At 35.6% G+C, this 27958-nt stretch overlaps 1 protein-coding gene across 3 annotated transcripts in view; it reads right to left on the bottom strand.

Moving 5' to 3' along the window:
• Positions 1 to 754: 754 nt before the first annotated feature.
• Positions 755 to 27958, bottom strand: part of MIGA1 (mitoguardin 1) — a 38485-nt gene continuing 11281 nt past the window's right edge. For all 3 annotated transcript variants that reach the window (XM_061345133.1, XM_061345135.1, XM_061345134.1), the window contains exons 8-16: positions 15956 to 16056; positions 6273 to 6391; positions 6027 to 6099; positions 5637 to 5723; positions 5415 to 5513; positions 4914 to 5048; positions 3412 to 3465; positions 1558 to 1674; positions 755 to 1196 (exon numbers count right to left, since the gene is read on the bottom strand). In XM_061345133.1, the coding sequence (XP_061201117.1) occupies positions 978 to 1196; positions 1558 to 1674; positions 3412 to 3465; positions 4914 to 5048; positions 5415 to 5513; positions 5637 to 5723; positions 6027 to 6099; positions 6273 to 6391; positions 15956 to 16056 (1004 nt within the window). In that variant the 3' untranslated portion in view covers positions 755 to 977. The remainder of the gene's footprint in view (positions 1197 to 1557; positions 1675 to 3411; positions 3466 to 4913; positions 5049 to 5414; positions 5514 to 5636; positions 5724 to 6026; positions 6100 to 6272; positions 6392 to 15955; positions 16057 to 27958) is intronic.

The raw sequence follows: 27958 nt of genomic DNA, 5'->3' as shown, positions 1-27958 counted from the left end.
CCATATTCCGAGCCACAGTTTTACACTGCACATACATAGCCACAGTTGCTTACACTTCCTCTTAAATAAGACACCTGACTTCCTACAAGGAAGGGAGGAAGATGGAAATGCTTTTAATTATAAAACACTGCCTTCAATTCTGATCCGTGATTAACAAATCTCATCAGACATCCTTATTTAAAAATATATTTTGAAATGCTACATATGAACTGAGAATGGTGTTAATTTAACACCAAAATATAAAGTAGTAACAGTTGTAGAAAAAGGAAAAGTTTTAAATTAACTGGTGAAGCTACCGCAGCTTTTTGAATATAAATAAGTGCTTTCAAACACCTTCATGATGTTTGACTGTTTTAAAACAAAATAAAGTGAAAAACGCATACTGGAAGTCATTCCTGCCCTAACAGTACCTGCATCGCTCCATTACACTGTAGTACAAAATGACTGCTTAACACCCACAACAAATGTAATTTCAGGCCAGTGGCAACACATTCGGTTTTGTGAGTGTGATTAGTTTATTGCATGTGTCACATGAATTAGAGACTGCATATACCCCAGTCAAAACATCTTCTAGATCTAGACAGACAATGATTTGGGGACTCTGTAATGAGCATTCTGCACTATAAGCCCTTAAAGAAACAAATCCATCAGCTTCACTTACAAATTATCTGTGCAAAAGTACAGTATTTCATAAATAAACTTTACCCAAATATTACAGGAAAAAAGCTTTGGGATACATTAAGTATAAATACAGTGACAGCGGAGCTGCAAATTTAATTTAGGTATATACAACAATATGCTCACCAGTTCTTTTCACAGATGTACATTTAACCTCCCTGAGTCCTTTTCCATACTTAGCAACATGATACATTTTCAGACGCTTGCTCAGTAACAGCAATGATAACTTCAGTGTTAGAGAGAAAGGTGGGAAGGAGTATATCAGGCACACTCCATTTCATTTGTCAATGATTTTAAGCTTACTGTACTTTTGCTTCTAAGAGCCCACTGGTCACGACATGCCCAGGACCACTTACACAAGTATTGACATGTCTCAGTGAATCTGTTCCAAGATAGGCCATTAAAAGTTCAGTGTGTCGGATTAATAATTGCAAAAGATCTTCAGCCAAACTCTCCATAGTTGAGTATCTCACCTTTTCAAAATCAAAAATGTCTTTGAGGAAGAAAAGCACTTGATCCTAGTGAGGGGGGGGGAAAACAAAAAGGGAGAAACTTGTATTCACTTACAAGAAGGAAAAAAGTATGCAATGCTATTTCCTTTACACATTTCCTAAAACCATCCATTTATGTATTCTTCTGGTGCTAAAATAGAAGTGCATTAAAATAGACTTTGCAAAGCAGTTCTAGGCTTAAAAAAGTTTAATATTATAATGTTTATTTTCATGGTTTCTTACAGTTAGTCTTAATCTTGGGAAAACACAAAGTGTTTTGGAAAACACAAAATGCCTACAAATAACATCCTCATTTCTTTTAATCTGGAAGACTTATTTATTTATTTTTTAATTAAGAGAAATGGCAATAAAAAAAAAAGTTGCAAACCTTGAAGAAGCAGCATAGGTCATAAAGGGAGTTTCTAGGACCCAAAAAGCCCCATGCCAAAACAGGGCTGATATGTTCACATATAGCATAGAAATGTGCAAAAAATCCATCAGGCACCTGGTGATGTAAAAATTATAGATAAAAGTTACACAGTAAATATAGCGTAAGTCTCTATGAATTAAGTCTTCAGAAAAGCCTAAAATGCCTACTGCTTCAGGGCTGTGGTAATCTTTAGGTTACAGGGCAATTGTACCAAACAAGAGGCATGATTTTTGGTAGAAAAAATATTTATTTCAGTGGTACATTGTACTTTAAATATTTGAAGATTAATAGGCAATAAGCCCAAAACCAGCATAAACAATCTACTCTGGATCCCAGATGACAGATAATTATATTCACTTATTCCTGTTTGAGCCCCTATACACTATGCATAGCTCAGACTTGCAAAAAAGTAAGCAAACTGCACAGTTTTGAATGAAAAAATTATCCCTTATAAGAATCCATTTTAAAGTCTACAGAAGACCACAAAATATCTGTGAATGTCCATCCTGCTTGCAACCTACAGGTACTCGTAAAATGTATTATAAATTCATGTCTCATGTATGGATGTACAGTTTATTTTACGTATTTATAAAGATAATTTTACAACATCAGTTAATTTATAAAACCATAAAAATAAAATTATCATAAATTAAAGCATAAAATACCACAAGAAGAACTGTCTGTAAGTCACTCTAAGTTCATCAAACTCATTGTGACAATTAATCTCTCCCTTACAAAGACTTCCATGGTGCTTTATTTACTTTATCAACTTCTGAATATCTACAGCAGCACTGATGAAACTTGTCCCAAGGAGTAAAGTTACTCACACATTTACAAACTTATAAATATTGAGACTTCAATACACAAAGGAACTACAGACCAAGGTAGCTGTGCATTGAAATAGAGATGAAAGTAATAGGTTACTATAACATCTATTTTGGAGATATAATCCCTTTATATAAAACTAATGTAGGAAAGATCTATGTATAAAATTCCCAAGATATAGCAGTAGCTGAGGACCTTTTACAAAATACCAACTGCTCTTGGAAGTACCTTTTTTTTTGTGATGAAATATGTCTTTAAAAGTTAGGAGTCATGCAAATAGCTATTCTTAGAACCAGAGAAAGGTGTCAGTGCCCATCGCTTGAGCAGAGGCTCCTCACCTGCTGTATGCAAAACCACTTCTAGTGGTTATGGATGTCCTGCAGCAAGCATCAATTCTGTTTTTTGGACTGGCTAATACAGAGATAGGCCTCCTAGGTCTAATAAAATCATCCAAAGATGGAAGTGAGGAGCTGCTGGCAAAGAGGAGCTCTACTTCGAAACATTCAGAGTTCCTTCACTGAGAGGTCAGGATGCAGAAAGGGGCTGAGGGAGGCTGCAATAGTGTTCTTGCTACTGGCTAGGTAAATGGTACTTCAGGTAGGTAAAGGGACTGGACTGAATTTTATTTAGAGATGATGCAGGGAGATGGGGTATCCCAGTGTAAGCAGGGAAGATACTAGATGAATGACCCTGGTCTGCAAAAATCTGAGGTGCATGTATGGGGCTGTATGTCAGAGAAGGGACTGTCACCATTGCTCACTGGACCTAAACTAGCCTGAAAATCTTTCAGCTAAGACTTTTTGCTAAAATGCTGGTATTAGGGCTCCACAAACTAAACTAGAACTCACAGCCTCTCGTTTAAATGAACATGACTACAGGGTTAAGGATACATATAAATACGTAATTTATTTTGCCAAAGCTACAGAACTTCAGATACTTAGGAGCTGATCAGTAACTTTGATTGGCGCAATTTGCAAGGCAACTTACCTTCACTTGCTGTCTCTTCTGCTTCAGGACTGACCAACAGCTTGAAGCCACAGCCTAAATGTAAATAAATAAATAAATAAAAAGAACCCAAACAAACACGCTCCAAACTGTGTGTAACTTCACTATAAGAGAAATTATTTTTCATCTCAAAAGGAAGTGAGCTGCAGAATACCACATTTCTATACTTTGGGGATATTTAATGTCCTCAGTTTCAATCTTGTGATAACAAAGTTTAAAACTGTAAAATATCAGCTGAAACAAATAACATTACATGTAGTTCATATTTGTTACTTTCAGATCTCATTTTGCAACATTTTATTTCATTTAATTCAAATAGTATTTGGCATCCTTGACTGATTTTAGTTGTAACAATTAGGAACATTCATGGGGTTCAACTGAGGACCAGTCTCTCATATACCAAAATGTGCACTCAGACATAAGTAACTATTTTAGATATTAAGTAGCATGCAAACACATTGCAATGTTCTTTTTCATTTTAGCAAAAACATTCTTGCAATAGCTTCAGATTCAGCTAAGGAGTTTTGTCCAAATATGGACCTGTGAAAGACAGTATACTGGTATCAGTACTAGGCTTTTTCCTCTCCTCTGATCCTCCTTCAGTACTGCAAGATACTTTACTACTCACAAAACAGTGTTATCATATAATTACAAAAATGAACACATGCATGTTTCCTCTTTTTTCCTTTAGAGGGAATATTTCAATTGAAAGATAAATACAGGAAAAAATGGCAGTTTACAGATATAAGTGGGTGAAATGGGAGTGGTTACGCTACCAGCTGACCATGGCAGTAGCCTGTATGCCTGTAATACAAGAGTGAGATCTTTTTGGCAAATAGGCACATCTGAAAGTGTGAAATGTTATCAACATTTGAATGCCTGTATTTCATTAATTTACTTTTGTGTGCTTGCAACTTTGTGCCTTATTGTTAAATCTCTGGTATATGAATCAAAACTTCTAATACCTCAAATATGGCTAACAGAAACTTCCCTTCTAAAATTCCACTTCCTCAGGGATAGCTTGTCCTGCAAAAATGCGTTTAAGTGTTTTTCCAATACATTCAATTATTTTATATATTTTGGGCTCAGACTTGTAGCTTTTAAACTGCTGTTATGAATAACCTGATCATACAACCTGCTTATTTTTTCTGAGGAATATTTCAGGCACCTATTCAGTTGTACTAGAAGCTGCATTAGACTTCACAGTGAAGGTTGATGTAGTTTCTTTGCTTCATAATTAATGCTTTTATTACTAATTTAATTATCAAGACAACATATTCAGTCTGATTCCTGCAGTTGCTGGATTTATTCTCATTTTTACATTGTGCTTTACAAATATAAAGCAGAGATTGCCATAAGAACAGTTTTAGTACATATAGAAATTTAATACCAGAATGCTCACACTAATGTTACATTTATCATACCATCTAATTGTTGTAATGGCGATAGAATAATGACTATGAAAATGACACATAAATACTTACTGTTTCTTTGAAAGAGGAATTTAGCCAGCGGTTATTTACTACATTCTGTATAGATATTGGTGGATTTTCTAAATCTTCAAATGAATCCATTAATATGAAGTCCAGAACGACATCATAAAAATTCAGGTTTTTCACCTATATTAAATCAGAACATGACCTGAGTAACCTAGTTTCTCTTTCAGCAGTGGAATTCAGTATGCACCATATTCTAACTCTGTATTAACATGCAGATTTATAATTGCTATTAAAATCAATATTAAATTAAATATTAAAGATACTTTGTCAGTAAAGGAGAAGATAAAATATTACATGTTATCTGGTACTAAACTACAGTGGTGGATGCCATTTCTCTAAATCAGCAATGTAAACATAAAGAAGTTGCCTTTCCCACCATTCTGAACTGTAAAAATTCATTTTTAGATGTTTTTCATTTTTCTAGATGTTATTCATTTTTTTAATGTTGTTCATTTTTAGATGCACTTTTCAGAAATTCAGACTCACTCCTGTAGCAGCAAGTTCCATTTCAGTATTATCCCAGTGATCTGTTTGTTCCAGAAAATATATCATTTCATCAAACACATCTTCAAATTTCTTTGGATTCTGTAAAGTAAAAGCAATGAGTATCAAGTAAACTTAACAAAAGGCATGGTTTATATTCACTGGAAAGGCAGCTCTAGTAGAAGTTGCATTAACAGTAAAATGTTACTTAAAAAAGGCTTTTACCTTTCGTGCTTTCACAATTAAAGCAGACAAAATTTTTCTTCCACTTTCAGCAAGAAATATTCTGTTTGCTGTCTCTGAAAGAATTACCTAGAAAAGGTTCCGAAAAAACAGACATATTAATTCACAGGTTATACTAAGTGACCTTACACACTTCAATCAAATTTAATATAATTATAACCTCTAGCATAGTAGGCCAATTCCTAATCAGCTTTTGGTGCAAAGGCTACAAAGCTAATCATAAAACTGGGACTCCTCTGCAAATTTTAGAATGACAGAAAGGTAATAGCAACAATAAAATAATTAATTACAGCATACGTTATAAAAACTGCATTGATAACCTCCACATACTTCAGGCTTAAGAAGACAGACAGATAAATCACTCTCCTTTACCTGAAAAGCTTGTCGAATACAGTGGAGCTTAGCAAGGAAGTCACTGTCTCCTAGACATTCAAACATTTCAGTCCTATATAAAACAGAAAAGTTTTCGAATACCATGAAAAAAGAGAAGCACAAGAAAACTAAGTCTAATTCTAGAAAAAATACCTCGTACAAGTAACTTCTAAAAAATTACTTCTGTATGGTATAAATTTAATTCTTGCTTTTCTTAGAAATAATTAAGTAGATGTAAATCAGTACCTTAACACTCGTGAATAAATTTTGCCTTCCTCTGCTAAGTGCATAGCTTCTTCATACAATGGGCAATGGCAAAGGGAATCAAGACCATACGTATTCCGAATCTCTCTGTGCTCTGTAAGCTGAAACAAAATAGTTTTGAAGTTCATTAAAGAGCTTGCTTGCACAGTTTTTGTAAAGGTAAATCAAAGAAGCTTTCCTGATATTCTACTGAAAGATATATCCTTTTCTGCATCTGCTTAAAACAAAAGGGGAACACTCAACCAGTAAAGAGAAGAGAAACACCACAAGTATTACATAACTTAAAATCTGAAAGCTGCAGTTTCAGGTTTTAAGTTTCAAAAGTTTAATTAATTAAATGGAGGCAGCTTAGTTCTGATTTTAATTTGCCTAGCTGCATTTCTAATTTGCCTAGTTAAATCTAATGGGTCTCAAAGCTCTTAAAAAGCCCCAAAAGTCAGGACACAAAGTACAGAACAACCATGCAAACCTCTAGGAAGCTGGAAATAGTAACATCCTTCCACTCCTGTTTTTGTCTCGCTAGTAGATATGTCTGCTAGTTACCAAAGCATATTGTATGAAGCATGAGCATTCAGCATCCTGCTATAGGCTCTCAAAAATGTGTTCATTTTCAGCAGTTTTAATTCTGCTGTTATGAGATAGAATAATGTGAACTCATAGACATTTTTAGATGGAGAAAAAACCAAAATCAGGTTATGAAAACAAAGCATGTAAATAATATAGAGAACTCCTGTTTACAGGATATCATATTTAATCCACTAAACAATGGCTAGCTACAATTTCCACTATGAACATGACATCATATTATTAAGGATCCAAGAAAAAAAGTCTCTCATCTTTCAGTTTAGTTAATGATCAGAAAATGAATTCTAACTTTTTTTAACACCCCCGTCTTTTTTAGTTTTATATATCCTGCATGGGTGAAACAAACCTGTGCTTATAGGCTATCATAACAGAGCCTATAAAGATCTTATAAGATAAAATTCTCGCAGTAATTGACCTGTATAAAACTAGGTACCCTATATCTTAGAAAGATTTAAAAAAATAGATTAAAAATATAAGCTGATGCTAAATTTCCATTGAAATTTTGAAATAAATATATGCTGAAAAGTTTTTTCTGTCACTGAGGACATACAGGCAAGTGCTGGCATGAGACTTCACAAAGATATTAATGAGTGTGCTTCCAGTGTGTCTTCTCTACAGATTTTAATTGAGGCTACTACAGCAACAGCAGTTTGGCCAAGCAGGCTTGCCAGCTAAAGGGAAGAATATAAACAAGTGCCAGTACCTGCTTATATCCATGTAAACATTTAAGCACATGAATGTGTTAAAGAGATTTCAGCACAGATGTTTTGAATCACTTGTACCAGTATCTTTTTACATAAGCAAATACATACAATTCTTTTCATAAAATAGTCAGGATCCATTTTAAATTGATTTGCTTGGGTAGAGAAAAATAACATCTGTATTCCTATATAGATTTCTCCAGAGTTCTCAGATTGAGACTCTAGTGATGAGACAACAGCTAGAGAAGGAGTGTAGGAATAAAAGCTTTAAGGTCAGCAAAATATCATACTTAAATGAGTAAGATACACTTTTAGAGTTCATCTAGCTTGAAAGTATTTCCATTTTGAAAGTATGTATTTGTTTATCAGTTGTTTTGCTTGGAAGAACAGAGTAGAATAAGCTGAATTCCTAAAAAAGATTACCAACTATGAAGACCAAAGTTTTTATCCCAATTTAACAATATTAATCATAGCACCAAACCGTGTTTTGGATTTACTAATTCAAAAAAGCCAACCTGAAAATTGATGTTCTTTATTTATTTAAACAAATTTAAACAAAAGAAGCCACCCAGCTTTTAACTGAAATGTACGTGAATTAATAATTCAATCAAGTAGAAGAAACAGAAAGGTATTGATTTCTTTCAGATATAAGAAATCATTATACAAACAGACACATACATATAACACACACACACATATATATACAGACACGTGTATATATAGTGTAATAGTTAAAACAGGTATAAACAAAAAAAAGTGGAAAATCTTTACTCCCAAATTTGGTTTTCCACATTATGGTTAAAAAAGTGGAAACTGTGGAATAATACATATACATTTTCCAAAATAAAGACCAAACCAGAATACAAATAAGTATATTTATTTCTTACCTGATCCAGCTATTAAAGAAGCCATAAAACATTCTATTTACTTTATTTCACTTGCAAAGCATGAGAAGAAATAAGTTGTGCGTACATAGGCACTTTGTAAACAGCTGTCCCTCTCTTGGAGGTTATAATTTCCGTGGTAAAAGGGATTATATTTGTTTTCTGTGGAGAACTTTTGGCAAATCACCTTCAGACATTGAGGCAAACTGACTGTGACTAAATCAGGACTCGTGATTTCCACAGTCAGATGCAGGTAATGTTCATCTGCTGCCAGCAAGCTGAAGATGGTAACCTTTTTAGCACATGAAGATGCCTGATTGTAGCCTTTGTGGTTACAGATTAGCATCGAATCTGATACCCAAGAGTTGAGTGAGGACCTTGATTATATCTAGCCTTTTTTTTTTTAAGCTTCCTCTCATGCTGGCAGGCAAATGAAATAAGTAGCTGTGTAACTGCTGAAATGCATATTACTGTGCTCAAATGAAGAAAGCGGTTAAATCAACAGGCTACTAAACAGAGAAGGGTATAACTATTGTTCCACTGAGGAGATTGTTTTGATTACAGAGTGAAGTTAGTTCCAACAAACATCATTTGGAAAGGGGGTGCAAATTCTTCTATCACTGACTTTGGCATGCAAAAAGAGGAAAGGAAAAAAACCCCAACAAAACAAACCAAAAACCAGAAACTAAAATGACCTCTAAGTTTAGCTACAAAAGGTGATTTCCAGACAAGCTCTGAAGCTGCATCGTAATGCTCCTGGAGTCATCATGGATTTTCTTTTGATGCTTTCTGGTATTTAAAAAATATATGTCAATATTTTATCTGTAGATACAAACTATATATATATGTAACATACAGTGTTATATTTTAAATGATTTTGTAAACATTCAGTAATGGCTATTCTCTTTGAGATGAAATACGGCAAAAGCTTGCTACAAAAGCATCCTGGTTCAAAATAAAATTAGTTGAAAATGCTCAGAACACACATTCACATTACTAACATAGCAGAGTTTAGCTATCTGAAGAATGGACAAATTATATACAGTGTTTAACAACATGCAGAGCATACAACATTTTCTAGATAAGAGCTTCTCAAGCTGACATCAAAAGGAAAATTAACTGTTTGTTGTAAAAGTCTCCAAAGACTTGTTACCTTTGAGAAAAAAATGTGGAGAGAAAGGTACATTTTGAAAGAGCTGGTTCCCTGTAATGACCTTATATCAATTGGCATGCCTTCTTAATAAATATTCAAGGACATGCTTTTTGCTGCACTGTGTTCCCCTATGCACCACATAACTTTCTTCAACAATGGTTCAGAATCCGTATCAGAAGTTAGCAGAAAGCCCCAGCATCCCACGTCTTGTCACCACAGGTAAGTTGGACTCTTGAGAGCTCCTTGAGTCCTTTCCTGCCACTCTGTAGCGAACATTTTACACAGCCACTACCATTTTGAAATTCTTAACATGTTAGTAAGGATGAAAAAGGGCTCCATACACAGCTACCAAAAGTGCTGGTAGCTGCAGGTAACAAAGGCTTTTGGTAATGGACCTGATGTGCCAGCCTCTAAATGTCTGCTATTTCCTCAGTGTCACACATGAAGAAGAATAAGAAAATGCATTCAAAGAAGAGCTGCAAAAATTAATTATCCATATTGGCAATCTAGTCTTGTAATGGTTTACTTCCATCCATTCTAGGCTCAAGAAAGATAGTAGTTGGTGACCACTGCATGAGACATTTATGATGACCCCCAGTGGACACCTAACTTCATTATGTTGAAATACTATGTACATCTTCAAAACTCCAAAGCTCGCAGTGATAACTTGTGCCTCTACACACAGTGACAGAAAACAGTCTTCAAGGACTACAACATGGGCTGGTTTTGTTCAGATGCTAACCAGTTTTCTCTGGGCAGCTCAGCTTTTAACTAGCTGCATCTGCTAGTTAAGGGATGCTGCAACCACTGCTGTAAAGCATTAAACCTCTAGAACTTGCTATAGTTTTTAAGCTTGGGATTCCCTGGCTGCTTTGGTCTAATGAACAGACTCAGCACTCTTACTTGTCACCACAAGTTGCTTCTTAATAAATAGAAAAAATTCTCAGCTGTGCATCAAGATCTTGTTGGCTACCAAAATAACCACCCACTTGAATGTAACAAAAATAAACATTGCTAGACCTTTTGGAATTCTTGCTTGCTCCCACTAATAAAAAGGTCAATTTACTGGCACAGTCAGCATTCCTTGCATTCTGAAAAACTATGCTTATCCTATATTAAAAAGCCTGATGATAACTTTTCTCTGGGCATTTATATCCTTTAAAATATATTTTTAAAACATGATTAGCTGCAGAATGAGTGTGAAACGTGTTCTAGGAGTTAAAACATGTGATGGTGATTGCCAACTAAAACATTTGAGACAGTACTTCAATAAACTGCAACGATAAAGTGGTGCATTCTTATTATCTGGAATAAAACAGGAAGGAAGTTAATGTATTTTCATGAACTCCTATAATTATTTGTATATATTACAAGACACCTGATATCTTTTTTTTTTTTTTTGAGGAAAACACACATCCAGAACATTATTTTATCTGAATTATTACTGCAACTTTATTAATTTTAAGCATAATGAAGAAAGTAAATTCACTATGTTGTGTGCATCAGTGGTGGTACTACTCTTTGCCACTTGGAATAACCCTGGGCTATGTGCTGTGTCTGGCACTTGCCTACATATTGCCTACAAGGATGTATTATGGTACAACAATTAGTTCAGTGCTAATACATGGGATTTGTTACAAATGTTGCATATATTTTCTAAGAAATAAAACCTATATAGTATGAGCAGTCAGCATATAGGAACACAGTGGTTATTAGAGGAAATTCCTACATGTCCTAGAAATGAAAACATTTAATATACAATGTAAATACCATACATAGCTCAGATTTCAGGACCAACCCCAGATTTTTAAATTTTATTATTAATTTTAAAGCTTTTAGAGCATCACTTAATGACTTGTTGATCTAAGTTGTTCTATTCATAGCCATACAGAAAGCAATCACAGCTGTCCTTGGTGGAAACAAAGGAACCTGGTTCCCACTGACACTCTTCATGGCCACCTGGAAAACTTTTCTTCATAATGGAATCTTTTCAACAGCAGCAACATCTATAAGCATGCACAAGACAAATAATAGAAAAAACACGCCAAAATCCAACAAAATGAAGCATGAAGTTTGAGGAGTTCGTTAGACAGGACATAGGGATGGGAGACATTTCTCAAAGTGGAACGGAACTTTTCTGTTGCCTATAACACCACTGACATTATTGGGAGGTGGAAAGTCTCTGATGATGATATGGACCAGCTTTACTACTGGATATCAAGATTCAGCAGACACCCTAAAATCTTTTGAGTTTGGGCAAAGTAGTAGGCAGTGGTTAGGAGCACTTCAGGTACAGCTTTTTCAAATAGTATTACTGTTAGCAGAATGAAAGAATTTGGGATTAATTCTTTCCTCTCTTCACAGGTTTTAAGACCATAAATATGAGGCATCTCAATACCTCATTAAAGTTGTTAGAATAAGGAGCTGCTTACAATCCCAGGGCATGCTAAGACTACAGAACTGCTGTACTTCATTTGTTTCTGAGGTAAGACAATAATTCATGTCAAATTGGGCAAGTGACGTGAACATGGAGGAAGTGACCAGGATGAGAACAGCGAGTCTTGAGAAGATCCGATCAGTGATTATGGTCACAATTCTGAGGGCAGTCAGAACAGAGCAAGGCTTATCTCTGATTTTTGTGGTGAAATACAAAAAAAAAAAACCAAACCCAAACCACCAAAAATCTCCTTTAAAAATGTTGTAGGAACACATCCTACTATTACTTGCCTGCGTTACTCCCTCTCGCATTCCCTATTTCAGGAAAGGAATAAAACATCTACCTGCAAACCAGGAAAAAGGTAACCCTACTTTTCATTAACAGAGTTATTTTTGAGTACTTTCTGAATCTAAAATTCAGTATAACACACTTTGAAGGTTTTGGTGCCATATCCAAATACTTACAGGCATATGGAAACTGGTGTTCTTTTCCTGTTATCAAAGCCTGCTTGTTCCTGCACTGTTTTGTTTTAATAGATTTGAACTGAGAAAAAGACAACTTTAGTAAAAGAATTACTTGTAAAGAATGGAGAAGCTAAGGCTTTATTCACAAATCAACAAATCTCCTTTGCTTTGGACCGAGTTAACATTTTGATAAAGAAAACAAAGTTTATTTGATAACAGAACTACTGATTCAGTTCAAGATATGAAAATAAGACGTGATAAATGCATGGGCACTGACAACAGAGAGGCAGCAATGAAGCTCACTGTCAGGGAGAGCAGGAAAGAGTTTCTATTGGAAAGATGGAAAAGAAGCCAGGAATGAGAGGGTGGAGACCTTTATCTGGCTCACTCACTGCTGTATTCTTGCCAAAGGTGGTGGCTATTTTGATCACACAATGGATGAGATAGCAAGAATATGAAAAGAATACTAACCCTCAAACGCAAGTTGATGGCAGATGGCCTAAAATGGGGAAGAAAATACCATTATTTATCATAGTATATTGTATCAGTAACTTAATTAGGGCAAATGGTTGTGCTTACCATCCCTTTTGTGGTGCTTCCAAGAGCATCCATGTATTTAAGGAACAGAAATCTGTCTGGGCTTGGGGATGGTAACTGTATGCCTGACTCATCTTTATAAGGATTCAGCAGACACCTGGGTATTGTAGGTGTCCAGACTGGCACAATTCTGTTTAAGAAGTCAAGTGAAAGATCCTCAGAATCCTCTTGATTATCATCCATAGCCAAGATGAAGTTTTGGAATACCCTGCTGCTATCCTGTAGAGCTCATCAAAAGGGCATGTGAGTTAAACTCTGCCAACTGTCCCAGTTTTGCACAGTTCTCTTCTTGAAAGCCATCTTCCTACGTTTTGTCCCAACATAACACAGGACAACATTCCTGTTGCCTCCTAAGCAGTATTCCTATTAATTTCCATCAAAACATCCTTGTCTTGTTTTAGGTTTCCCTGTACCTTTGCTGTTATCTTTCCTGAGGGCAGTGAACTAAATTTGACTTGACTGTGTGTCAGCACTGAAACATGAATATGGCTTCCAGTCTCAAAAACTGGCGTCTTAGACCTGCTGCTGGGGACAGGATGCAATGTAGAAGGAAAACAATGTGACCACAGAAAATGCTGCTACTTTGTAATTTCCCAGAAGGTGAAATCACTAATGATTCCAGTAGGGCAAAATCACAAGGCATCATACACACACGTATGAATTTCAGATTTAAAAACTTCGCTAAACATTTATATCAGCACACAAGAGTTCAGGAGATCACTAGAATTGTAACAGCAGTCAGGGAGCACAGGATAAAAGAACAACTGCCTATTGGCCCAAGAGCTGAGACAAATCCACAGCTGAAAAAGCCTCAGAGCTCTTAGCCTGAAACATTCCACTTTTTTACAAATGAAAGAATAAAAATGAAAGAAGTAGATAAGCAAGAAGCTACCCATCATCATCAAGTCTAGAACAGAAAAATCTACTATGTCAATTCTAATCCAGTTACATTAAAGCAATTACTGTTCTTTACTAATAGCTGAAATACACTGGGAAGTGGTTATTACTCTCTCATTGCCATAGTTATTTGCAGTACTAACTCAAAGCATTTTTCCCCCAGAGGATGGAAAAAACTTTACATCAATGTAACACTATATTCATAAGAGAAGTCCAATTCACAGCTTTATTTTACCTGTGCCACAAAACGATGCCTCAGCAGCTACTACCCGAGAACTAACTGGCCCTGTAGTTTAAGCCTAGTGATTCAGGTTTCATCCAAAATTTTGCTGGTGTTCTGGTTTGAACACTAAACTTCAAGTTGTTTTTAGCTTTCTTAATGTTCAGGACTCCTATCAGCTGAGAATTTTAATAGATTCTTCAATAAAATCTGAGAAAGAAGATCAGAGAGCTTGTTCTATTGGCAAAGGCTCTGACAGCTGGAAAGGAAGAGAAAATTCTCATAACTTTGTTCTGGAAGAAAGAGTTGACAGAAGTGGCTTTGAGGTATCAAAATGTGCAGAATATTTTTCAGGATATGTAAATACAATTCTGTTGCCAATTTTGACACAAACATTTCTTTATCAAACATTGAGACAAGTCAGATTTCGGACAGGATGGTGATTATACTGAGGTGATACATTCTGGGCTTTGTTTTTCATTTTGTCTTTTTTTAAGCCAAAAGCCACAAATGAGCATAATGGATTGTTCTCATCTTCATGTACTTGTAAAAACACGAGGAAAGTTCATGGGGAAAAGAAAACGCAAAAGATACCAAGTGTACAAACAGTAATTGTTTACAGCTCCTCCCAAGAGCTGGTAAGAGTTGAAACAAGCTTGAACTGTGGTCTTGTCCAAATGACAGGCAAGAGTAACCAGTCTCTACAGACACAGTCTTTGTTAGAAACGAATGCTAGGCATACTATCACAACTTAATGTGAATTACTAAATCAAGATAATCACAAATTGATGTGAATTACTAAATCAAGGTAATTGTGTTTTAGAAAAAACAAACCATATAATAGACAGCCAAAATGGTAATTGCAAAGAACATGTATGCGCATCTTTTCTTACAATTAAGTTTAGTAGCTTAGTTGTAGTGCATATATGAAAGTAATATCTAACACAAAATGTATCTATTGAGACCAATTGCCTTTCCTGCAATTTGGAGAAGAGCGCTATTCAAGATCATTCCAGCTCCTGAGAGACTATAAAAGGAGATATTCCTCATTCAAATAAGTTTGTTGCTGAATATAAAATTCTTTCAAATACTTCAAGGGAGCTGCAGCAGATATCAGCTAATAGACAATGCCCTGTAACCCAAGATTAGTTCTTTATGCATCCTTTGTGGTTTTATCCAAGAAGATTAGGGAAAGTTCGATTTAGTATATTGTGCATGGCACTTATTAAAATAGGTAGCTGTCAATTTCTAATTATTTCCTCTTGGGGAAAAAAAACAAACTCCAAAAAAGACAAAGCCTTCTTCACACATCCTTATATTAGGTAAAGCAGCAGGAAAAAAATGAGAATAGAAAAATGCAATTCATGGTGAAAGGAACTACTATAGCCTCAACTGATTGTGCTTCTTCACTCATGAAAATCTATTTTTCAAAAGCAACTTCTTTTCAGAAGGAGCTGGGGAAACATCCTGCCAGTGCACAGAGCAAAAAAAGGGAAAAAAAAAAAAAAAAAAAGGGAAATTGATCCCAACTTCATAACCCAAACTGCCAGGAAGCTGGTTACAGCTAAGCGAGGAAAATTTCTGGTCTTCCCCATAAGAGAAATATGTTCTGCTTATAATAATTAGAAAAAAAAATAAAATTATTCTATTCACTGTTCAAACAGATCAATGAAACTTTAAAGGAACAATCAATGAAACTTTAAAGGAACAATCTTTAAGAGTCTTACCTCAGCTGTGGAAACAAAGGAGTCTGTTGATGCAATGCTTAATGTATCTCGAAGGCCGAAATCATCCATATTATCCTTTACAGTAATGTCTGTATTTTTATCTTCAGAATAAAAAAAGACAAAAAAAAAAAAAGACAAACTGACTATTAGGCTATCAGAAAATTAAATTTCAATCTTGAAAGTGTGTTTCTTCTATACTTTAATGTAGTACTTCATTTGGAAGGCACAATATTATGGCACTGTGAGAGTAAATTCTGCTATGATCTGCTAAGATACATAAAGTGACTGTATTTTTCTCTCTTTGAAGTGGACTTATGAGCATCATCTGTAATGAACACAGAGAGAAAAAACTTCCCCAGGGGTTTTGCCTTTGCTAGACTTGTGATGATCCCTGTATCTAAAGATACTACTTTGCTATATTGATCTAAACCTTCTGTTAAATTTTTAAGCTGGCTGTGTTACATAACAAATACTCAATGTCTTAGTAACCAAGAAATACAGTTCTAAATAGAAGTCCATTAATTAAAAAAAGGTTTCAGCTTCATTTGAATTAATTGCATTTTCTGCTTCTCATGCCTTTTTTCACTTGATGGTTCTTCAGGAGAGCAAGTGAAGTTTTTAATCTCTGCCGTATCCTCTTTGCCCCAAAAGCTTTTCCATTGAAATTACCTACCCAGAAGCATTTCCTATAGTACTAAAAGTCTTAAAGCCTTTAAAGTAACTGGTATTTTTTCCTTAAAATCATCTGCAATACAGTTTCTCTCAGTTTTCCTTTATTTTATTCTCAGATTTCAAGTGCTGCACATATTATTAGCATACATGAGTTTGTTTCTACCATACAAAAACACTTTCACAGAAGGATTCAATTCATAACTCAGTAAGTCAGACTTTGGCTTGATGTGCCCCATACTACATTCTCGGTAGAGCACAGGCATTTATTTTGGGTTACTTTACCTTCAGACATTACACATGTGTTGCTAAAAGCCTGCTTTATTTCCAACAGTCAGCAGCAACCAGCTACTCAATGTCATACAGATCTGTTGCTATGGCAATACTTCATGAGAAACACTATTACATAGCAAAGTGGCCAAATGCCAATACACCGGAATGGTTTACTCATCAATTGAAATGCTACAAATCCACATAACTATTATTTCGGTGGTTGTTATGGTTTTAATAGTTGCAGACTTGGAATGACAGCTCAAAAATTGCACATAACAATAAATATGTCTTTGAGACAATTCACTGAGGGAAAAAATTACTAAAAGTTTACACAAAAACCTTACTAGATTAAGCAGATTTGTACTTGTAATCACAACTTCACCAGTATTCACATGAAAGTCTCTAATTTTTTCAGATCATTCTTAGTTTGCTCTTTCTTTTGACTTCTTAAAACCAAGAGGAAAAGTACAGCAGCATCCAAGTTGGTTGAGAAACAATCACATACTGGAATCTGAAAAGCTGGAACAGAAAACTGAACTGTGGTTTGTAAAGCATTTGCTTGAGGTTTGGTAAGAGCACATGAGTAACATGATGTTTCCTTCTTATTCCTGGCCCATAACTTGCATTAATCCACTTCTAATTTTCCATTAAATGTTTTTCTAACAGCAGTTTTTCACAGAAGCAGTTGCTGAAACTGCAATAATACTTGCTAAACACAGGGTAGTACAGGGATGTATAGCCTGGTTGCAGATTTTTCCACTGAACCTCTCCTTTTGGCTAAATTGTTTTCCATAATAAATTCGCAATTAAAACAAAAGCCCTCTAGCACCTGGTTCAAATGCAATCCAAAGAAAATTATTTTCCTGATCCTTCCAGTCTGCAGGCACATGTAACACTTAATGAGAAGTAAACAGCTACAGTCATAAGTAGCAATGCAAATTACAAACTCCTATGGCAGTAAAGCATGGACCACACTACTTTTTTTTCTTTACGGGCCACATCCAAAGAAGCATGGCCAACAGTTCAAGGGAGGTGATGCTCCCCTTCTGTTCTGCTCTCATGAGTTCCCACATTGGTATACTGTGTCCAGCTGTGGAGCGCTCAGCACAGGAGAGACACGGACTACCTATTTAGTGTGAGGTGTCCCTGCCCATGATAGGGGGTTTGGAACTAGATGATTTTAAGGTCCTTTCCAACCCTAGCCATTCCATTCTATTCTATTCTATTTATTCTTTATGTATATGTAAGCAAACAATTGGTGCAAATGAAGGAACCACAGAGTTTCCAGCCCAGAACACTAGAGAATAAGGGGTTCTTTTGTAGAGCTTGCATTCAGCCTGCTACGGATTACATGAAGCTGTCAAGATAGTAAGATTTTGAATACATCTATATTTGCTGAAGAAGTCATTATTCCCAGTTTTCTAATATGGGCCTAAAATTGTCACCTAGATAGTATGTTTTAAACATGTTAGTTGAATATGAAATATGTGTGTTTTTACTCAATGAAAATTGTTACTACTACTGCTACTACTACAAAAAAAAAGGCTCAAAATTTGCATGTTATGACAAAAAGCTCGATTAAAAAAAGATTGATAATGCTGAGTGAAATAATACCTGGGGCAAGTGATAACGTGCATACAATGCACAGCCTCCCCAAAGAAAGCACAACAGTCTTGTCAGCTATTTTTGACTTCCTGGCCACCACCATCCTATCACCCTAAAATACCCTTAGCCAAGCAGGTGCTTATCAATACCCGCACCATGCAGAGAGCACACTATTATGGAAATGTTAGGGTTGCAAATTAAGTTATGGCTGGGGTACATACCATGGGAGTACCCAGAGAACATTCTTAGCCACAAGAACATCAGAAAAAAAAAAGAGAGCAGCACAATGAGACTCCTGGAATGAACAGCTGTGAAAAGGACCCACCCACCAGAGGCTACAACTGCTCCTACAGTCATCCCTAGTTCTCTAATGTTGTCTAATACCTTCAGGAACAGAATACTCGTGAGTGTGTGAGCTTCAAATAAACTTTACTTATTTGAGAAGCCAGGGAGTTATTTTGGGTTCGTTTATATTTGTAAAGAGGATGAAGTAGAGTTTCAAATGTGACACTGACAACAGTAATTGCCATTAGGACTCGTGGTGGTGGTGCCTTAAAAATTCATATGTGGTTCTAAAGTTAGATGAAGGGTATTGAAAAAAATGGAAGAATATGGTGTATTGCTAAAGCTTGTGAAATGAATCCTAGCTTTATAAGATTTTGCAAGCAACTATCTATTTCAAACTAAGTAAATAAAACCAAACCAAAATGAAGCTACTTCCACATTTATTCACAGAGTACTAATCTAGAATATTTATTTGTCTTTGAGCTGGTAGGTTTGTGTGATAAAACAGACCACAAAACTAACTCTCTAAACTCCTGGAGCAAAATCTGACCTTAAAGATAGAACTGCACACAATTAACTTTTTAGCATTCAATTGGGAAGCACTTACTTTCACATTATGTTTTAAAATTCTGAGAACTGTTTATAGATCATCTTCCCTCCATGCCTGAATGAAACATGGCACGAGTTCACAAGTGAATTTGGCACTTATGTGCAGCAGTTAAAAAAGGAAAGCACTTACCCACTGGCAAAGAACTCCCTGAGAGTTAAGGAATTTAGTTCTGAGTGCCACCGTTAAAGCCATGGTTTCCTATTCTTTCCAGCCCCCCCACTTCAGTGGAACATCATGGCAGTAACGTATCACAATCAGGAAAGGGAGATGAGAAATAATAGACTTGACTGACTCCAAAGCAGAGAAAACCTTGCAAAGGAATGCACTTATGAAAAGTCAGGGTACCCCAAGAGCAGCAGGGTCCCAGTATTCTGCCAGGCTACCATGCAGCCAGCAACTGTGTTATGTGCTAATCAGGCTCCTTAGATGTGTGGCTTCATGCCCAGACAAAGGAATTACAATAAGCAAGTTCAGAGAGCACAGAAGTATGAATTACTACATAATTCAGTTTCCAGAGAACGTGTCACAGTCTTCTAGCCAGTCACAAGCAGCACAGTGGTTTGTCATCACTGTTTTTGAAGCATCCAAAAGCAGCTTTATTTATGTTTATAAACAGTCATAACTCAGTGTTGAGTGAATATTCATTAAAAAAAAATAAAAAAAAACAGTCTTACCAATGGCTACTAATGTATTACACGAAGTCTTGCAGGATGCACCTAGAAAACCGTGAATTTACTGTCCGTTGTGTTTATAAAAATAAAACAATCCCAACCTTCAGACAGCACTTTCTGATGACTGGGTTGTACAGCTACACGTTAAAAAAGGCAAGCCAAGAATGGAGTGGGTGGTCCACACAGACCATTCTGGATTTAACAGCTATTGTTAAATTATGTGTTTACATTCTCCAGTAACACAGATATCTGGGTTCAAGAAAGTGCCTATAGCTGGAGGCATCTCACCCCACTTTGTACAAACAAAGATAATACTGCCTTCAGCATAAAAATTTATTTCAGGTTAGGATCTTTTAAATATATCTAGAAATATCTATAAATCTTGCACTCTACCAGTACATCAGCATGTATCACAAGTTAAACATGTTGCATGGTTCTTTGTTGGGACCATTCTGATGAAAACTGAAGTGATAGATTCCTTTAAAAAACCAAAACACTCCCCCACCAAACCCACAAGCAGACACTCCAGTGCTGTACAATCATAAAGCCTGGCTGCCAATATGTGCTCACTCCTCCAGCAGGTCCCTCTTGTGAGCACACAGCTTCTGCTCAACAGTATTTGGCTAGGAACACAGCAACCAAAGCTGCGGTCTAATGGAAAAGAACAACTGGGGGAAACGGAGTATAGGACAGCAACAAGTACTTATCATTTGCAATTTTACCTTCCTCCTAGTACTCACAGACCTTCACAGTAAGCTTTGGCTGAGCTAACCACTGAGCCTTCAAATTACATCCTTAGCAAATACTGCAGTAGTTTTCATGCAGAGAATAATCTTCTGTTTTTGTGCAAACAGGCCAAATCTCACCTCCTCAGTAAAAACTGACTCAACCAAGCTTTCGTAACTGCTTCCAAGTATAGCTATAATCCACTAAAAAAAATCCACTAATAATCCACTATAAGTCCACTAAAAGCCTTCCACTACAATACTCTAACACAGGTAATAAAAAGGCCCATTTTCCAAGACATTGGATGATCACCTAATTATTGTTATGCAAAACGCAAGATGTTCTTCATTCACACTGTGTTCTGTATTTATTACTTTGATGTTATTCTTAATTCAAAAGGAGTCCAGCTGATTAAAAGCCGACTTAAAAGCATGTGTAGAGATAACAGCAATAAATTCTTCATGATTAAATATAAATAAGTAGAGAATACATATAAAAATTTAATAGTACAATCTGTTAAGTTTACATACATAAACAATAAAATCTACCTGAAAACTGAGATGTAATGATTTGCAAAATTTGTCATCTGGAAAAATATGCAACTTGCCTAAAATAACCTTATAATCTTCAACAGAATTTCCACATACTTTGGAAAGAAATAACAGCAATTTCTGGAATGTTTATAATAATTTAGCTATTTTCAGACCTCCAGGATACTGACTCTGTCCATAAAGCTATATTATCTGCTGAGCACCACGTTTCATGATGTATGAAACACAACAACATGGCTATTGCTCTTTTATCCTAAAACAATAAAATCAAGAAAACTGAATGCTCTCATCCAGCAAAGGTAAAGAGAGCGCAAAATTTTTGTGTCTCAGTAATCATTTTAGTCTCCCCAAGTAAAAATCAAATAAATCAAAAATCAAATAAAAGAATTTAAGCGTATTTCCTATAATAGACACAGGTACATTAAATAACTCAAGATTACTAGGAAATATTATACAGTTTTGATATTCTAGAATGGTGATAAACCAAATGATCCTTTCAAGATTTAAATCTGTTAAACAACTCTTCCATAAATCTAATACCTGAATTGGAATATTTTCTGACAGTTTCGCTTTTTTTTTTTTTAAGTAAAGAAATTGGCAAAAGGCTAGAAATATCAGTTCGCTATAGAGAATGTGACCTGTGAAAGCTGTCCCTGAATGTGCAACACAAAGCTGTCACCATTTCCTCCTCTAAGGGGTACTCCATTCTCTTTCAGTTCAGAAAGCATCATATTTATTTTGTCCACAGCAAAGTCTAGTTTGAATTCCAGTGCTGCTTATTTTAAAACTTAGACTGTCCACTGGGGATTTATATCATGGCACTATGAAGGTTGCCAGATACCTTAGTCATCAGATTTGAACGTCACCGCCTTTTCTTAGTTCTTCATATCCTAAAAACAAGTGCAACCTACCGCTATTTTTGCTCAGACACTTTCTAGTGACAATGGAATAGTCTGTTCAACCACATTCAGTCTGACAGTATGTTAACTCATTGTGATGCAGAGCAGATTCAAAATGCAGTGTCATATTTACAGGAGAAGGAAACACAAGGCTAACTTTGAAGCTTATGAATCTAGAATTAGCTCCTTTAATACCCTTCCGAAGCCAGAGGCCTCCATCAGCAGGTTAGAGAAGTCTTCCCACCAGACTCGAGAGAGTCTCAAAACTAAAACTAAGTGAATTTATCCCTTTGGCCTCACTTCTACTACACCTGTGTACATCTACTGAAATAAGTGGGTACTTAAAGCAAGATGTATATGCAAGTGCATTACTAGCAGTATTCCTTGCTTCTTTCCAAGGCAGTTCACTGCCACCTTCTTAGTTTTCCCACCATGCACATATTCCAGAAGAGCAGACACATACAGTAATGAAAAAGGACAAGTAGAGCCAGCAACTGCTGCTCTGTTCCTGAAACTTGTTGCCTTATAAAGTTTCCTATTTTTTTAATATTAAAAAAAAGAAGGAAAGAGTAAACAGTTCAGTATGCCATCATATAGACCATTTTGCTGGATATAGCACAAGGGTATGGGACCATCCAACATGTTCTCTTCAAAGTAAGATTTTAAATACGCGACTGCTAGAAATGTTTTTCTTTATCCAGTGTTATTATCCTTCAGGGATGCTAACATTTCAAAGCATGTGAGACAGACTGACAAAAGGAACACATATTCATTTTTCTTCCTTTAAAAAAACCAACCATACACTGCTAACCAGTTGGCAATTCCACTTTACATGTATGAAGACAGTATCAGAAAAGATCAATACCTTTCTATCACTGGAATTAACAGATAGACAGAACAACTATATAACTGTTGACCCTAAACAAATAAAATAAAGATCAAAAGATGCAAATACATATATTTGATTTAGACTAACATTTGCAGTCTGTATTCAGAATGGAGCCTCTAGCATATTTGACATAGGCAAACTCTGCAGGGGCAGTATAATAATAGTCTTCACTCAAATTTCAGGGCAGAACTGTTCTGTGGAATTCTGCAGACTCCAGTGAAACTCTTAGGAATGTTACTAGCTTCTGCAAACCCAGCTGCACACAGCATACAGCTTAAGAACCTAAATTAGCAAGACACATGCTTAACTTTAAATAATAAGACTTAAAGAATATCTTAAGTGCCCTACTGATTGGGGCCTGCTTGCATTCCACTTGCCCCCCAGAGCAGGAAAGAATGAGATAAGAATCCTTACGAAGTTGTACTGAATGAAGAGTTCTTCCTCTGGATCTTTAGCCTACTAAGTAATACCAGTTACCAAACTTAAATTAAAAAAACCCAAAGTAATAACACTATAAGATTGCTAAATACATTAGTATTTATTAATACTTGAATTACACATATTAACACTCAAATTATAATGGAAGCAATGATTAGTGCAACCTGCTCCTGAAAGATAGCTTGACACTGCTAAGCAGCTACTGAAACTGACGTAGTTAAAGCTGCTTTCTAGTCAATATATTAGTTATCTGTGATAAAGTAAAAGAAAGCAAAGCTTGGATAATACAGAATGCACATAATTTAGGCTCTCTGGAAATATGTATATGTTTACCTTTAAATACTTGCAGTATGTCTGCATGTAGAACAAGGGCAGCTTTAAATAGCAGTAGACAGAATAAAGCCTGGTGTGATCGACATGTGCTCTTGAATCAGCTACACTACAGCACTTTGCTATAAGCAGGATTATTAGGTAAGGTGGGATGCAGCACACAGACCAGATATCCCACAAAGAATTAAGAGAGTTGACAGTAATTTATTCAAAAGGTTAGCTTGAGCCATCAAAAAGGAAGTAAAGCACATCTTAAACCCAGGTAATTTTTTTGTAACAGGTTTATTAACTAACTGTATCAACATATGCATGGGAGAAGAATGACACCAAAATAATGAATTTTACTTCCTCTGTTGTTATTTTTCACAGAACCCTTTGCTGCAACTTTGCACAAAAATTGATCTACTTCCACATATGGGTTCAACTTTGAAACATTTCAAGCTGAAACTAGGGTTTAAGAAAATTACAATACAAAAAGGCCTTTAGGAATAAAATGCTTACACAAGCTACTCGAGCCTGCCAGCTATACGTAAATAATTAAACCATTAAACATATGCCTGGTGAATAAATGTGTATTGCTGTAGGGATGGGGTATGGCTAGTGCTAAATAACAAGCCCAGTAAACAGTAATCACTGGACAGTGCTATGTGGATACAGCCAGGCTGATGAGCCAGAGCCTTTGACAACAATGGCGCCAAGATTTAAACACAGCAGACACATCAGTTAAGAAGAGTTAGCTTTTGCACACATACACACACAATGTTTTCATTTTAAGCCTGTGAAAATAAATTGCAGAAAGAAGTTTATCTATTTTAGCCCTAACTGAATTACTGAATTGATAAAGGAATTGCTGTGTATATAGCCCTACATTTGCTGATTTTATACAATTCTGTTAATATTCTATTGAAATACTGTGCTCAAAAGTAATTGGAAAAGCTCCGTTTCTCCACTTTCAAGGTTAAACTACCAAGCCAAGAGAGCTGATTACCTTTGAAGGCTCAGACTCAAAACTATTACTGTCTATATCTCCCCCCCCCCCCATTTTGGCTCTCCTGCCTTCATCTTGCCCAAGAATGTTTCAGACAAGCCTCTCAAAAATAGACTTAATACAAGAATAAATTGTTTTAGTAGAAGCTCTAAAACAGGAATTAGTTCCATGGGCCAAAACGTGTTCTTGATCATCAGTTTATATAACCTCACACTATGATACTCAGCCAGGAAAATAAACACTTACCATGCCCTCTCTACTTGCCATCTGCCCGGTATGAACTTTTCCTGCCTCTGGAACATTTATACTCACAATGTATATAAACACATTGAAGGTGAGTGTATAATACAGTATACATAAACACATAGAAATTAAGTATATATACATCCTTTTTAGTAAGAAAAAAAAAATGTAAACTGTACCTTGTTAAGAACATACCAGGATGGAACTAAATCATCTTAAGGTCCTTTCTAACCCTAACCATTCTATGATTCCATGATAAGAACATGCAAAAGGGAGGATGTTTCCACTTCTTCCATACATCACTTTTCAAAAGTGTTCAAAATGAAGGTTATTAGATCAAGCCCTGAGATGTGTCGAAAATGAACCCTTCCCTTTACACTAAAAGAAGGTACATATGTGGAAATATGTGGACTTTTTCTAGCAGATTTTTTAAAAAAGGAGAAGCTACTGACTAAAACTAACCATCAGAATGGCCAACAAAAGAAATGCAAAAGGAATGCTCAAACTGTATGTTTTAAAATAGTGTTAATCCTGTGTGTTTACTGTTGTGGGCTAAGTGACAAGCACACAGATAAAACAGCATGCATTACCTAGTCCTACTTGAGTAGTATTGTGGGGCACTAACTGCATAAACTGCTGTACAAATGTTCCTCACTCATGTAAGGAACTGGATCAACTTCATTGTATTTCCCCCTTTTTATCAGGGATTTAAAATTGATGGGCAGAGAAGAAAGGAAAAAGAGAGATGAAGTAATGAAGAGTTTGCCCAAGTAAGTATGTGGAACAAGGAAGCTCACACCAAGAGATATGGGGAGAGATGACTGCTCACACATTGTAAGGAATGAGCAGAAAGAGTTGAGAAATAGTAGAGGGACTTTGTGTTAGGAAGATTAAGCAGGGAAGTACAGGAACAGCTGACTGCACAGTATGGGAAATTAAATCAAGTAGGTGGATTGTGGCTCAATTCTGAATTGAGCCACAATGAATTATGAATTACAGCATGCAAGCTACTTCAGAGCTAAAAGGAGCTAGTATTTCATATGAAGAGAAGCTCCTGAGTGAGAGAGACAGCTTAACAAAAAGGAATAATCTGGTCAGTAAAATAAGCAAAGGTGATTTTTATACGTAACAGTTAAGTCCATGCGAGAGAAGCAAGTTTTAAATTGACAAGGCAAGACATGAGAACATGGCATGAGTCAAGAAGTGAGAGAGACAAGGGCTTAAACAGGAGTTTTGGTGTGGACAGAAAGAAGATAGGTTTCACGGATGCCATTTAAGGAAAAGCAAAAAGGTGTATAAATAGCCTGCACAGTGGGATCTAAGAGCAAAGCTGTTGGTCAAATACAAACACGGGTGCTCAAAAATCAGAAACATACTCTCTTTCTGATCTTATCAGAAGTGCTTTTGTAAATTTTTATCAATAGCTAACACACAATAAGCAACCTTGAGTTCTCCAGTGCTGGTTCTGTGCACAGTAAAATAGATTATCTTGAGCCCTGCTGAAAAGATTTCAACTAATCTGCTTCACGATGAAATGGCACCTAAGTGTCAGAATTTAAGATAGACAAAAACATACACTTGAGTTTATCAAATACCAACATAAAAATACAGATTATCAAATATTAATCTTTTCAGTACAAGTAACTTAACTGCAGGTCCATGCAAAGCTATTTTGTGGGTTTAGTATTGTATTGCCAAAATTAAAGATTATCACTGAGAAAGCCAAGCATTATAATCTTTTCATAGACACAACATTTGCAGATATATTTTTATTTACAGTTTTATATTGACCTTTTACCTACAAGTCTTACTCTACTATCCAACATTGCATAGATGCTTTTCAGTAAAGAATTTTGCTGAAGGCAATTTAGAAAGGAAGTGTTATAATATTGGACAAATATGCCTTTATAGGAAAGTCTTAAATATTATTTATAGAAGACATACTATCCAATTCAAGCAACTACCCTTTGAATATCTATTGTAAACCAGAAATAAGGAATTGCAGCAATAAGTTGCAAGATACCTCACAGTATAATGCAGTAAGCTTCTGCAGTTACTGAACTTCCACAAACTCTAATAGCTAAATCATGTTCAAAATACATATTGATTTCTTTTAAAAAATAGAATTCAAGTAACTTTTCTGGACTTTTCCTCAGGCTTAGTAATATTGTTTTCTTTCCTTTATGAGAGCATTTATTGGAATGACTATATTTCCACACTTAGAGAAAAAGTTATTGCTTCCTTTTGTTTTGATTTCAATTCTGTTTCAGCCACTAGAAAAATGTTTTGTCCTTCTCTAAGAAATGAAGAAATCATTTAATGCACATTTATCTTCAAAGATCACAAAGCAAGCAAAATTTTTCAAGCTATCATAAAAAACTATGAGACTTTGAAATTATTTTATAGTATGTACTACTAGAGCACACCTATGTGAATTAGCACAAATTGCTCACCTCCTCATTGGAAACATTTCTCGTGCATAACCAAATAAAATGTTAATGGGAAAAATTTAGTTTGAGTATATTACATTTCAGAGGCAGGAAGGAAAGGCCCCAGATATTCATCCATGGACAGTAAAACATTGTAAAAGTCTGTGTAATAAAGTATATAAGAATGAGCTTTCAATAGTTTCATTGATTATGCAAAGATTTTTCTTCCTTTTAGAAGCAGCTGGAGAAAAGGTTTCTAATATGCAAATATGTTCTCTTCTGTCACTAGGTTAAAGGCTGTGCATATTCTCTCCAAAATGCCAGGCATATCTCTGAGTGTGAGAAGAAAATTAAAAAAAGAAACAGACAAACCTTCCAACAAAAGCGTCCAACAACG

Source organism: Neopsephotus bourkii, unplaced genomic scaffold (assembly GCF_033783945.1).
Source record: "Neopsephotus bourkii isolate Nb327-2 ecotype Australia unplaced genomic scaffold, CSIRO-AGI_Nbou_v1 NB_234, whole genome shotgun sequence".
NCBI classification, from domain to species: Eukaryota; Metazoa; Chordata; class Aves; order Psittaciformes; family Psittacidae; genus Neopsephotus; species Neopsephotus bourkii.
The sequence above is the reverse complement of the archived record's forward strand: the minus strand, read 5'-3'. Positions and strand labels throughout refer to the sequence as shown.